Source organism: Saccostrea echinata, unplaced genomic scaffold (assembly GCF_033153115.1).
Source record: "Saccostrea echinata isolate AGI-Se365-2 ecotype Australia unplaced genomic scaffold, CSIRO_AGI_Sech_v1 ptg000054l, whole genome shotgun sequence".
NCBI lineage: Eukaryota > Metazoa > Mollusca > Bivalvia > Ostreida > Ostreidae > Saccostrea > Saccostrea echinata.
In genome coordinates this window covers 54220125-54234853 of record NW_026889803.1, presented here as the reverse complement: position 1 = coordinate 54234853, position 14729 = coordinate 54220125, and the positions used below count along the sequence as shown (strand labels likewise).

Genomic DNA, 14729 nt, shown 5'->3' with positions numbered 1-14729 from the left:
AGAGTATCATCAGCATAAAATTAGATAAACATTATCATTGTATAAAATCATATCCTTTATACCTAAGAGTTCAGTAACACTAGACATTTCTACAATATTCTTTTCCATCAAAAAAAAATTTTCAAGATCATTTTTATACAATGAAAATAGGAATGGTGGTAAGTTTTCCCCTTGTCATACACAAATATCACAATTAAAAAAGTTAGATGACAAACCATTCATCTGTATTTTAAATTCCATACCATTCTACATGTTTTTAATGAAAGTAAAAACATTTACCATTATCCTCACTTCTAAAAAGTTTACATCAGAGACCACCTCGCAAAACCGTATCAAATGCTTGCTTAAAATCTATGCACATAACAATTTTCTTCTGCTATAAACCGGCCCGTAGCAACGATTTAAACAAAATTGGGGTTCTTAAAAAATTTACAAGCAAATAAATAAATAAACTTCCTAAATTCAAAAATCCTATACATTTTTTTCAAATGCTGGAATTTGACAGTGTTTGACCTTACAAGAAAAAAATGGGGAGGGTGGCCAGCATCTAATTGAAAATTTTCATATCAAATATGCCCCTGCTCCCCACATCTCCGTGTTTGACGGGCCCGGTAAATAAGAGTAGGAAACAAGAATAATTGTAATAATAGGATATTATCCAAAGTAGGGTAACTTTTTTCTGAACCCAGTCTGACTTTCGTAAATAAGTAAGTGTTACATCTTCTGCAAAGTTCTCTAAATGATAACTTAAAATACTTGTAAAAAAGTTATTACCTAGACAAGTTAAACAAGTAATCAGACGATGATTTTTTCTGATATGATATCACCTTTAAAAATAAAATAAGTTTTCATAGGATGGTAAAAATTTGACAGAATTGTTCGTATATGTTCATTTAAAACTTTATCAAAAACCAGAGCATGCTATTGCTTAAATCATTTATTTAATTGACAGAGAAATTTCTTCCCTAGTACTTGGGTCTAGCATCTCATTAATAACGTAATTATCCATATAATTTGTTTCTTTAGTGAAATATGAAGACAACGAACAGTTATCAAGTTCAAAAGTCCATTGAAACAATACAAATGTGGAGCAGAGCAAACACGGACCTAAAAAAAAATCAGAGATGGGATCAGGCGTCATGGAGAAGTAATCATGCCCAGTCGACCGGTCACACCGCCGTATGCTCCTTGTCATGATCGGGCAAACGGAAAAATCTGTAGACAATTCAACAATGACTTAATTTGTATGAAAAACGTTGGTCAACATTCGATTTAAGGACATATTGTATTTGCTGACAAGGTCAATGTATCGACCATAAAATTTTCGAAATGCTGACTTTGACAGAGACAGCTGATATCCGTGTTTCATCAACTTATTTGTCAATAGCTTGCCTTGTTTTAGAAATTGTTCTTACGTAGAGCATGAAAAGTTGAACTGATGGTGAAGCTGATGAAATTTGAAGTCATCACGTTTATCATGAAATTTTATTGTTTGGTTACCATTAACGTCTTTATCCAGTAAAATATCCAAATATGAAACAGGTGTGTCAGACTCAAATATTTCAAAAGGATAAATGGAATCAACGTAGGAATGAAACTGAATAACGTCGTCGATATACTAGTATCTAAATATTGAACTGAAGGCTACAGCAAGAGACTTCTTCTTTTCATGTAGAAGTTTTTGAATAAATTCTGCTTCATATGAACACAAAAATAGATTAATTAATTACATTCATTATTATAAGTTTCATTCGGGTCTCTGAAATAATTAAATACCAAATCTAAATCAACAGGATATTGATCTGATCTCTTGATGTTACTAACTAAGAATATTCCAGTTCTTAGGGTTCTGTGATATAATTTTATATTCTGTTTAATGGTCTCATCTATTACTTTTTTGTAATATTTACTCGCTATTTTTAAATTTTTTTGGTGTCAACCTATTTTTTTAAAAATATTTTTCAGTTGTGCTAAGGGAGGTTTTTCCTTGCAGATTTACAGCTATTATTGAACCATGGTTTCTCTTTTTTATTCGGATTATTGAATCGAAAACGCTTTCTTGCGAATAATTTTTCAGACACATTAAAGAATGCGCCTCATATTCTTGAAATTTAAAGCTCTTTATTAACACTTTTTGCGATTCTTAGATTTAAGAGTTCCTGTTTAATACTTTGCAAAGTAAATATTGATTAACTTACTGAAATTTGTAAGTTTTGAGATACTATAATTAAGTTCCCTTAACTACACCCTTGTTACCCCTCTTTTTGTATTTTTTTTTTTTTCATTTGTTATGATATGTATTTTCTAAACACCGTTCATCGGTTTAAAAAAAATAAAGTTCATTTTATTCTGTTTATCAAAGACAGGATATGTAGCTAGAACCGTCATGGACTATCCTCGGAAATTTCTCCCCGCAAACCATATCGGATTACACCAGTAAATTAAAACTGTGACCCTTTCATTTTTTCGAAACTGAAACTATATATATATATATATATATATATATATATATATATATATATATATATATATATATATATATATATATATATATATATATATATATTATCCAATAAAAAGTCTCAGTGGTCGGAATAAAATACTTAAAATAAAGAAGAAAAACACAAGGTAAACTTCAGTAAAGCTAAAGGCCTTTCATTCTATCTTCAGAAGCTTTACAATAAAAAAAAAAAGATTTTTTGTAAAGTTTCTGAAGATATATATATATATATATCAACAATGGCAAATGTACAAAGAAATTCATCACAAACAGTAGAGGCGGCCAAAATTTATCCTTTCAAGGTTTCATCTACAGATTCATCGCAGAACGGACACCAAGCTCTTTTGGAGATGTGTTATTGCAGGATATTCCGCTTACCTCTCCACAGAAAACATTCCCACAGAATTTGGAAGGCAGCTCCACACCCACCCTGCAGATCACACGGAAGTTGTAGCCAAGCAGACATTTAGCAATTTGAGGTGAGTTCAACAGCATCTGGTATATATTCATCTTTACGCATGTTATTGATTGGTTGGTGATTCCGAATGGAACAGTTTTTACCCTGTGTCAAACTTGAATGAAACTCTGCAGTGTATGAATTACGATAGTTTTCGGCGGCAACATTATAATTTCTACAATTAATTTTCATCAGAAGGAATGTAAGAGAAATATTAAAGTGCATTTCTGAACAAAGAATGTCGAACGGCCATAGGGGTTTAAAGATTACAGGTAAATCTAGGTAGAAATAGACTTTAACTATATTTTCTGTAGAAACGCAAACTGTAAAGGGTCAAATAAAATTAAAATATAATTCGCATTCTGAGGGAAACAAGCATGACCCCCGTCTCTAGTCTGGTCCAACAGTAGTATTTTAGAACATAAGTTTCTTCAGTCATTTTTTCTGCTAAATTCATGGTGCTGCAAATATGATTTATTTTTAATAAAGAGGGTGTTGCAGTTCTTTTGTTATTTTCTCTAAAGTTGTAGCAGTTTGAAAGAAAATATTTAAGTAACAGAAAACGGTCTTAATTTTTTTCAAATACAACGGTATATATAGCACAATGTAGAACAATATTTAGAAACTGCATATCGACTTCCAATTTGCCATTAAATGAAGTCTAAATTAGTCACATAGCAAAATAAGTCAAGTTTTCTGTTTTTCAAATAGGGAATCCCCATTGTTCTGAAAAATTGCCTCCTTGAAACAGAATGAATTTGATATACGCATTAAGAGACAGGATTTTTCTTCAAAGTTGCCATTTCCGATTTTTGTTTCAAAGAGGCATATTTTTGAAAATCACAAAAATCGAATAAAAATTATTATCCATCCGAAATGCAAAATGTGCACATAAAATAGCACATGATATTTCACTGTCGGAGCTGGTCTAGTGGTAAAGCGTGTGGCCTTTATGCAAGGATTCTTTTACCTGAGAATGGGTTCGAATCATGGAATCATGGCCGGTATATTTTTTTCTTATATAATGGAAGTACAATATAACATCTCTCTTGAGAGAAAAAGAGAGAGGGAGAGAATGTCAGAAAATTAATGGGTAATATTTAAATGCATGCAGAATTAAATTGTTTTCCTTGATATTGTGATCTAAAACTAATAAGACATATATTTAATGTTATTACATGTATTTAGTGGCGATGTCTTAAAAAAATAAAGTACTATCATTTTAAATAATCTAATTTTTTCATACGCATTTCGTTTCATTATTATTGTTCTTAATTAATTTAGTGGTTCAGATTTGACTTGAAACAACTAAAATTGAAATGACTCAATGGAATTTTTTTGATATATTGCATCAACGGCGTGATTATTGGACACATTTTTATATATTGAAAAATATTAACGCACGCTGTCTACAGTACAGCTTTCAAAATGATGTGCGAGATGCACTTGCCATTAATTGTGATTTTTATCGTTCTTACTTTTCTCGTGCAATACGGCGACCATGACCATAGATGTGAAAAAAGTTTACTTACAGGTCGCTAGTCCATGTTAGGAAAAAAAAACTATGCATGAAATAAACGTAAAATGTTAAATGTTTTGTTATAACAAGCTGGACATGCCCGTCATAAATAAAGTCATCTACGTAGCATTATCTATATTTAGAGATAACTCTTCATGCGTCTTGGGTAGGTCGAGGAAACTATTTTCTGTGACTTCAGAATAAATTTACATGTTAAAGGAGGCACCCAACATGACTGGCAAACCGACCAATCAGCTAAATGAGTTGCATTATGGGTTACTACAAAAAATACTACATGTACGTTTCGAAAAGGCCAGTTTTTGAAATCGCTCTCGGAAAGACATGATGGATTTTTCCTAGCATTTTACACACTTAATGTAACTTGTACATCAATATCTACTAGTTCTATGCTCACATTTACATACAAATGTTTTACAACGGTAAAATTTGTGTTTTCTCCACTCCATTGTATAAGTCCGTTTGTTGACAATAGCCTGGCAGTTTTCCCCTGCTGTACTATCAGTCAGTATGAATTTCACTTGACTACTCCATGGTCTAAAACAAATCGACTCTGAGGTGTACTCACGTATTTTCATTGTTTACTACCTATAGAACTTCGATATATATGCTACTCAATACACGTTCTATGATCAATGTACATGAGAATTAAAATACCGTACAGCAAGACTTATGTTTTTTTTTATAACTGCGTTTAATTTTTAGTAAACAAATAACAAAGTAACAACGAATAACACCAGTAGCATGGCAAATTTACGAATCAAGTTATAAAACTGGGTTCTTATTTTCTGTGAAGACTTTGTGAGCGGTATTTCAACGTACTATTTTACACGGAAAATCGACTTTGTTTGTTAATGTGAGCATGGAAAATCTTAATTAGTACCTATTCTTCGTCTTTTTTACAAAAACATTAAAAATAGTTATTAGATGACTTTCCCGCAATCATTTGAAATCGCGTCCTAAATTTGCCTGACCCATGTGTTTGTAGTAAAATATAAACATGTAGTAGACCATCATGCTTTTCGGCTCATTCATTGGGTTGGACGATTGCTCGCTGTAAGCACCTCTGTGCGCAATGACAACAATATCCATATATGGTAGATTCCTCGACCTGTTAAATGTCCTTCTCGATATAGGGAATAATCACGAGTTTCTGCAACACCCTCTTTCGCACCTTATGAAATTAAAAATATCAGGTCATACCCTTATGATCTTTCAAAACTGAAATATGTTCAATTTCTTGAATGCAAACATTGCAAATTTGTTCGAAATATGAGAAAGGGTTGAAAGAAATATTATCTATGTCTTAAATAAGAAAATACACTTGCATTCTTTCCGACGAATTCAGACAATACGTTCTATTTCCACTATGGAAGAGTTATACTTCTTAGTGCGCTCTTTTGTGAAAAAGTCGGAAAATCTACAAATCTCGCGGGATTTCTGGGACAAACGTAACATAAACATGTAAACAATATGTTGATTATTTGTTTGTATGTTGTTTAACGTCCCTCTCGAGAATTTTTCACTCATATGGAGACGCCACTACTTATCGGTGGAGAGCTGCAAATTTTGTCCTATACTCGGCACTTACGGCCATTGAGCAGTGAGGGGTCTTTTTCGTGCCAGCACCTACTGCGACACGGGACCTCGGTTTATACGGTCTCATCCGAAGGACCGGTCTCCACGTCCCACAGTGGGATTCGAACCCGCGACGTAAGGATCAACTCCTTACTTCGCGACTCTAGAGCAGACGCTCTAACCACTGCGCCACGCGGGCGACAAACAATATGTTGAATGTCGATGAACAAATCCTAACAAAATGCAAATGAAATATTTTATTGTTGTGGACTTTATATACATCAAGAGTAGGAATGACAACGATATCAATTTATAGCTATTGTTGATCGTATGTATCTATTTATCATATGGTATATCTACTACAATACACATGCCTCGGAAATGTCGTATTGTTTATTAATGGATGATAAATTTAGGGTTTTCTTACATATGTCTTTTAGTTCTTTTATTCTTTAATTGGAATGCCAAATACATTTAACATTTAAAATTGGATTGAGATTGGCATGTTTTGTATTATCCGTAACGCCATGCTGTCCCAGTAAGACGACCGAACGCGCCTCTAATTTTGATGCACCAAGCTTATCTTTTAAAAAGATTGGTGAGCTAGCGCTGTAGCATAATAAAATACAGAAGAAGATATCTGAACCATTTGTTAAATTTGCTGAATCGATTAATTATTGATAGGAAGGCAGATTGGTACACTGGGGGTTGAGTTTGGGGGGGGGGGGGGTCACAATTCAGAATGGTGAATCTAAGAGCGTGCTTCACGTCGGCAATGGCATAACTCCTAACTGTGCTTTAAGCATTCTGAATTTTACTGTATTTTCAATTTCGAGGTGAAAAATAAAAGGTCAGTAGAACCAATGAGCACCTTAATTTGGGCCTTTCCGGCAAGCTCGGAAAACATATCCGAGGTTGCCGCGGTTTTCCGAGCTTGCCAGAAAGATCCATGAAGGTAGATTAAAAAAGCTATGTATACATTACTGCTTATAAATAATAGTCTTGGTTTTATAAGACCCGAGTTACTGTTACTTTTTGTTCATTTACGTGCAGGTTAGACAACAAAACACGAAACTTCAGATCATATGTATTTTCAGATGATAAACACTAAATTGACATGTCTTTCCGACATACTCTGAAAAAGATTGTTGTGGTTGTTGTTGTTGTTTTTTCCTAGCTTGCCGGAATTATCCACTAAAGTTGTAAAACTGTAAGGAAAGCTAGATGTCTAGAATTTTGGCATTATATGGCCAAATTTTTTCCTGTACTTTTATGTGTAGGTTAGACAATAAATTAAAAAAAGAATCAGAATCCGGATCTAGACTGGTACTGACTCTCTCTCTAACCTACGAAATGTATTTCGCGCATATCAGACAGGAAAGGCCAGTGTAAATTCGGATCATTTCTATTTTTGTATGACAAAACGAAATTCTTATCGTACAGTCTATCTACAGTAGTTTTCCCAGAATCCCCGACCGTGAAATCGAGCATGCGTATTTCAGAAATATAGACTAACGTAGTTGCTAGCGCTCGAAAGCGCTAGCAATAATGGAATTCAAACGTAATGAATGCATGTAATATCATTATAATATGTAAACTTTGAATTTCGTTTCATTTGTCAGAGAGGAATCAGATGAGTTTTATGGCCCTTGGACTTCTTTGTAAGTTTAACAGCAACCAAGAATTTTTTATTAAGTAATCACTCGTACAGTAAATGTACAAAAACTAAAGGTATTTAAAGAATTTAATGCCTATATTTTGTGTAATATCATCAAGAAATCTACACAGATTAATTATTAACCATTTTTGTACACATAAACATCTTCATGATGGCAGTGTCAGTGCAAAGTTGTACTCTTTACTCCATTGTTTGTCCGTAGATTGTCGGTATTTATATCATGCGTTTGTTCAAACGTGTCATCTAGAGGAAATATCTGTATTTTCTTAACACTGTCTCTGTTACAACATTTTAAACAGGAAACCAATCTTTTCAAAGCCTGCTTTGGAAGCAGTGACCTTTTGGCAACACATAAGACAACAATAACTTCTGCTAGCTCTTCGGAACGCATCAGTGTTTGCAGTGCCCACCATGACCAAGAGTCCACAAATTTGACGTCACTAAAGACTCCAAACACGCCGGAAGCAGCATAGATGTGCGTGGCAATGATCATAAAACCGATGACAGAGGAAACGTAACAGGTAAAAATTAGTCGTGATATTCCAGAGCTGTCTGAAAACAAATAATAAATCTCGTTACCATTGTCCAATACCAGACAAATGATACCAAAACAGTTTTAAACCGAATTGTTTAGAAAGCAGACAAAGCAAACTATCAAATCGATGTTCTGTTAAAACTACATTTATGTTTTTTTAATGGCGCGAAAATATTAATGATCGCCAACAGAAACATCACTAACATTAAAATATGAAATTTGATTTTTTTTTTCTCACCAGAGCAAAATGCTTAAGTGAGCTTTTCTGATCGATATTTGTCTGTCGTAAATTTTTCACATTTTCATCTTCTCCGGAACTACTGGGCCAATTTCAACCAAAATGAGCACAATATATTCTTGATTAAAGGGATTAAATTTTCTTCATTTGAAGGGTCATGTCCCCTTCTAAAGGGAGATATTAAGAAAAGGTAAAAATAGGATGATTGTCGAAGAAAATTTCCCAGGAACCACTTGACCAGAAAATTATTTTCTTCAAAGATTTTTTTAAAGTGTAGATTCAAGATTGTTCAAATTATGGTAAGGTGGGACCATAATAGGAGCTCAGATCTTATACTGAGATATGTAGAGAAACATCTTTTTAAAAAATCTTTTTTTTAAGAACGGGAATGCAATGATTAATCAGAATAATTATATGCAAGCATCTTCAGGAATTGCAGGTTAAAGTTTGTTCAAATCTTGGCCAATCAAGGCCGTTTTACATGGTAATATATGGGATAAAAATCTGTTGAAAAAATTCTTCTAAAGATCAGAAAATCCACAATAAGTCATTAATATACAAGTAGCTGCAGAACTGTAGCTCTCTGGGTTCGAGAAAATTTGGACAAACCAGAGAGCTACAGATCCAAGCGTTGTAAAAACCTTCGAATTACGCTGCCTCTTTTTAGTCATTCGTTTCGGGTATTATTGCATTAACCCTGAAGTCCACGCAGAAAATATATAAGCGAGGTTAAAACGGATGCGATGGGGAAAACTCGTGCGCTAGAATGCTAGACAGAACGTCCCTAATAGAACTCGCCTTCAGGCCAATGCACACCAGCCAGAACTCTCCGTTAGGATTACTCGCCATATTCACAAAGACAAATCGCCATAGCTATTTTACGCAAAGTTGACATGTCTTTTAATAATCTGAATGATAACGATAACGCTCAGACTGAATCCCGTAGGACTGGTATATAAATCATCACTTAATTATGCACATGCATCTTAGTATATTTTGGTAAATAAAAATAGTTTTACTATATTTATGCATAATGTATCATAATAGTAGAAATATTTATATTTAACAATTAAGTTGTTTATTGTCTATATGGTACAAGTAATTGACAGAGGAGGAAAAAATAAGTAGGGGGTGTGTTTTAAGGTCTAGTTATTCCAATTTAAAAAAAATCACAACTATTATGATACGAGCTCGTGAAAGCCTCTTTTAATTTTGAGGTTAATTTTTAAGGCTACATTACAATGATAGATACCTAGATCCACATTTAATATTAAGGTCATAAAATTATTAATTATTACAGCTTAATTTAGCGAATAGACTTCTTAAATTATGATGAAAAATTTACATTTCAAGATAAAAGATGCAAATTTAATTATACCTATTTTCAACAAACCCAAAAACTTTTCTTCGGCTCACATACACATGGTCCACGTATAGCAGTCCTTTTTAAAGGACAGCAACCTGTCCCTTGTATTGTAAGCGTACCCCGCCAAAAGTATGTATCCATTAACCATAATAAGATTATATTTTACTCATATTTACCTTTCAACGGTTCCAAATACATTTTTTGTAGATCTAAATGACCTTGGAATGTCACATTCGCATTCCAAAGTCCACGTTGGGGTCGTGGTAAAATACGTCTATTAAAGAACATACATATGCCGAGAAAATCTAAATAAAACTTTTGGGGGTGGGGGCACATTACATCTGTATCGTCCATAAAAGAATGCGATATTTATATGAAAAATACAGTAGATATAATTTTACCATGACCCCAACATGGCCATCGGAATACGAATTTTTAAAACTAACATTCCAAGACCAGACAGGGCTGTGTAGATCCGTTGAAAGGTAAATAAAGTAATACAATTATGAGTAAAATACAATATGATTAATAAACGATAGTCCGATACCATGCTTTTGGCGAGGGAACGCATAATACCCTAAGCGAGCGACAGACAGGCGGCGGCGTAAATCGAAGGTTTTTACAACGCCCGGATCTGTAGGTGGCATAACAGTATTTCACTTGAGGTTCACGTCAAATCATGGCTGACGCAAAATAATTCCTGAATCTTCCCTTCCGATTCGGGCATTTTAACACGAGACTGGAGCTGAATTTTTTTTTGAGATGAAAAACAATATGTAAACTTCCTATATTGACTAGATTCATTAAAATTTAGGGCGTGCTGAATTTTCTATATACTGTATTTGAGTGGGGAGTGATTAGGTCCTGGACTTGATTTTCAAGCACCTGCTCGACTTCGACCGAATCAAACTTGCGTGCATTGCTGGATGGCTATGTATTTTTTGGTACTAAAATCTTTATAAAGAATTGTTTTACAAGAACTGAAAAGGAAACTTCTCAAAAGTTTGTTTTCAATCAATAACACCTACTCAAAGTTGCGCATTTTTGGTAAGAATATATAACAAAATTTAATACTGTTGTGCAACCTGTAGCTCGTGTGTTTGTCCGAATTTTCTCAACCAGAGGGCTGCAGTTCTGCAGAGCTCTATGATCGTTATTATACAATTATTGCTTTTTTTAGGTCAGTATAATGAATTAGCCACCTAAGGAGTACAATATTCACCAATCAGTTCGTAATCTATTTTTAGTCCAATGTAGAAAAAATGAATCCTGAAGTTCACCTGGAAGTTCACGTGCAGGTGAATATAACGTGTGTTTTTCTACAATATTTGATCTCAGCCAATCAATGAGCTAGGGATTATTCAATCATATAATAATGCAAATCGTTAAATTACTGTGTATGTTTGATATCTACAGTGTACAAGTCATGTGTACAAACGACAAGACTTAGGATGGTTTTCATCTAGCACTGAACTTTGTATTATGACACCGAATTCAGAAGATTTTTTTCTTTATATTTTGTAATATGCCCTTCTGAAATAATGTCATACATACCTACCAAGTCATTTATCAAAGGAAAGACCAGACATTTAAAATAATAATTTACATTATTTGTTTTCAATATCTAAAATACATCAATGTCACTCATCACTTTCATCACACAAACTGAATAGTTGTCGGTAAAACTTCACAGGTATCGTATATACCTGTAATTATCAAAGATACGATTCTCATTAAATTACTACACGCACATGTTGTCAAAGAACAGTTAAAATTTGAATGCCATAGCACGCCATTATGGTAGGCTCAAAGGGCAATTCTAGCGAAAGCAAATTGAACGGGTGTCCGATGAAAAAGGATTCCATTTGATGTGGAGGTATTGTGAAACTGTTTCTATTGGGCGGTATTTGTATGAAAATGTTTTATGTATGGCGACGGTATCGTTATTGATGACAAACATTTACCGTAATAAAAATAATTAGAAATTAATATTCCCTTTGCAACTACTGTTGAGTTTTTATTTGTATGAATTGTATTAATTAGTGACTCTTCTGATCAATAATAGCGGAATATTTAACCTTGATATGAACTAATTAATACAAGAAGTCAATTAGCATGTCAGGAATAAATTTTAGGAGAAAAAGCAGAAATGAAAAACGATGGTAGTTCTAAAGCATCACATTATATATATATATATATATAGAAATTGATTTCCATTTCCTTTCCTTTATCACAAAGCCAATTTTGTCCGATTATTAGTATCACAAAGCTAATTTTGTCCGATTATTAGTATCACAAAGCCAATTTTGTCCGATTATTAGTATCACAAAGCCAATTTTGTCCGATTATTAGTATCACAAAGCCAATTTTATCCGATTATTAGTACCAATGTCATGCATGTAATACAGCATTTGATCCTTTTCTTTGCATCTTTTTTTTATGGATTTTTATCTCAACTCACTGAAAACATTTAAACTTTTAAAAGAATCCTTTCTTTCGATTTCAGATTAAGCCAAGATTAATTTGTAATACAGTAAAAATAGTATAGGTAACCAAAAAATCGAATACCAACCTTTTTGTAGTTGACTGAAGCTGGCAGACAAATTACTCCGGATCTTTACTGCTACATATAGATATCCCACACACATCAAAAATCCAAACACGATGAAGAGACCCTGACAAACCACAAGGAGGGGGTCAGTCTCTGGGAAGAAAAGTACGGAGAGGTCTGTAGAAATGACCAGTATGACGTGAGAGGCCGTAAATCCCAGAATAGCTGGTAATTTTTGAAATTTTGGGGGTCCGACGCTCATTTTTGTAGTGTCAATCAGCGCCAAGAGAACTAGGCTGAAGGATGAAAGTAGAAATGGACTTCCAAGTGACCACAGTAATCTAGCAGCTAGTCTAGTAAAAACTTTCTCCGTGTGATAAGGGTCTACAATCAGGCATATAAATCGCAGTGAACAAAACATAATTAACATTGCCAGAAGAGATCCAGATAGGCTGCTTTTGTAATGTCTGTTGTAACCTTTTATTGCTCGAAATAAAAAACAAATGGCTAAAATATCCGCAATCAGAAAAGAACATCCAAAGAAATATGTATGGAAAGGCCATGCTGGACCCCATTCGTCTATCGCTGATGACCACTCAGGCTCGGGCTCTGGCCATCCCGATCCCGATCCCTCTGGTTCTGGTTCCGGATGTGCTGTAGTACTGTTATAATACACTTCCGGTTCTGCAGAAGTACTGTATATTTCAGGTTCGGGTTCCGGGGTATTGCTTGTGATATTTCCAGGATCTGTCATACTTATGATCTTCTATTTCATCTTGTTCAAACTAAAAAAAAAATCATTAAGTATGAAAAATAGTATACATCGCCGATTTATAACAAACAGAAATATCTTGTTGCCGCATCCGTTTTCCAAGGTTGAAATTAAACGGTACGAGCTACTACAGTCTATTGAAACTTTCTTCTGCTGTGCATGGGATATAGACTAGAACTGAAAGCGTTAATACAGCTATTGAAATCTGCATGAAATAATAGATATTGCACTCTCCGTGATCGTACCAAAGAATTTTAGATTGCAATTATGACTGATTGGGTATACATGTACATGTACTTGCCCTCTTGCACACTTTTCAAAACAAAAATGTTGGATAGATTATCAAAAAAATCTCTTTCTCAAAAAGAGCTTAAATTGTAAGCCAATTGGCATTTTGGTTTCCGTTTAGCAAAGAACAGAAATAAAGACTGGGAAGAAAAAGTAAATGCACCTTTTTTTTTAATTCTCCCAGTAGTTTGAGTTTTCTCAAACACGCATCCTTATTAAAGATCAAACTTATTAGATGTGTAATAGAAAGGTCCGAGGATAGAATGGATAAAATTTGATGGGTAAAAATAACACAGCATAATGCATATATATGGTTATATGAACCACTGTGACACATTTTTAATGCAAATATAAGCCAACCGTGGAAACAACTCAAGGAAATTTATATATGTATTGTATATATAGTTCAGTCTTATGACTTAGTAACCTTTTTATACAAATAAATACAATACAAGGAAATTGGTCTATATAGGAACCTTCAATACAAATACAGTGGCAAGGAAACGTTAAATCTTTTTTTTTTTAATTCTGTAATGAAATTTTACAATCACACACATTAATAATTGGATTTCCAAGTTATCTTGTATATTTTCTAATCGTCTCAAGTTCAGTCCTGCAAAAGCATGACAGGGTGAATACAGGTTCAGAGGGACAAAATAGGGCCTTTATTTCCTAAAATTATGTCTGCATTTTGATGGTAAGCAACTAAACATAATTGTCAATATTAATTCACTCTCCCATCCCTCCGGGCAATATGCTTCAGATATAAGGGCGAAATTCCAGGTGAATAGTTCTTTTGTTTTAACTACGAAATTTCATTTTAATATGTCCTATTTGCACTGGTACATTCCTTCCCCTTACAAACTGTACCCCCTCCCCCCCCCCCAAAAAAAAAAAAGAAACGGGAGGAGATGTACGTACCTACTGATGGGATAATCCAGTCCTTGGTATGAAATGTCCGTACGTCAAGTCGACTAACCTTTGTTGCTGGTAATCGACCCGATTTATCAAGGAAATCAAGAATACAAAGACAACAAGAGGCCATTACCGGGGGGTAAAAAAAAACCTTCTGTGTCATGTGGAAGTTTATCATAGATGTACACTGAACCGAGTGGTCGGTGAAAGCAGATATAATTATTGGGATTGTTTTCTGTTATTAGAAATATACCATGATATTAATACGGATGTGGAATAATCCACACATCATATGCTAAAATCTAAAATTATCA

The 14729-nt window shown here is 33.9% G+C and overlaps 1 protein-coding gene across 1 annotated transcript; it reads right to left on the bottom strand.

Annotated features, from left to right (window-relative positions):
* Window positions 1-7886: 7886 nt before the first annotated feature.
* Window positions 7887-13194, bottom strand: LOC133205021 (uncharacterized). The gene is made up of 2 exons (XM_061340763.1): window positions 12458-13194; window positions 7887-8298 (listed from the first exon to the last, which is right to left on the bottom strand). Exons 1-2 carry the CDS (start codon window positions 13192-13194, stop codon window positions 7911-7913), a joined length of 1125 nt encoding a protein of 374 aa, XP_061196747.1. The 3' UTR covers window positions 7887-7910.
* Between the last annotated feature and the right edge of the window lie 1535 nt (window positions 13195-14729).

Bases quoted from the DNA above. Each gene is read 5' to 3' on its own strand.
- LOC133205021 (XM_061340763.1), bottom strand. From the start codon at position 13,194: ATGACAGATCCTGGAAATATCACAAGCAATACCCCGGAACCCGAACCT. The intron at 8,299-12,457 runs GTATTCGATTTT...GTTTTCAGACAG, and splicing joins AGTCAACTACAAAAAGGTTG to CTCTGGAATATCACGACTAA.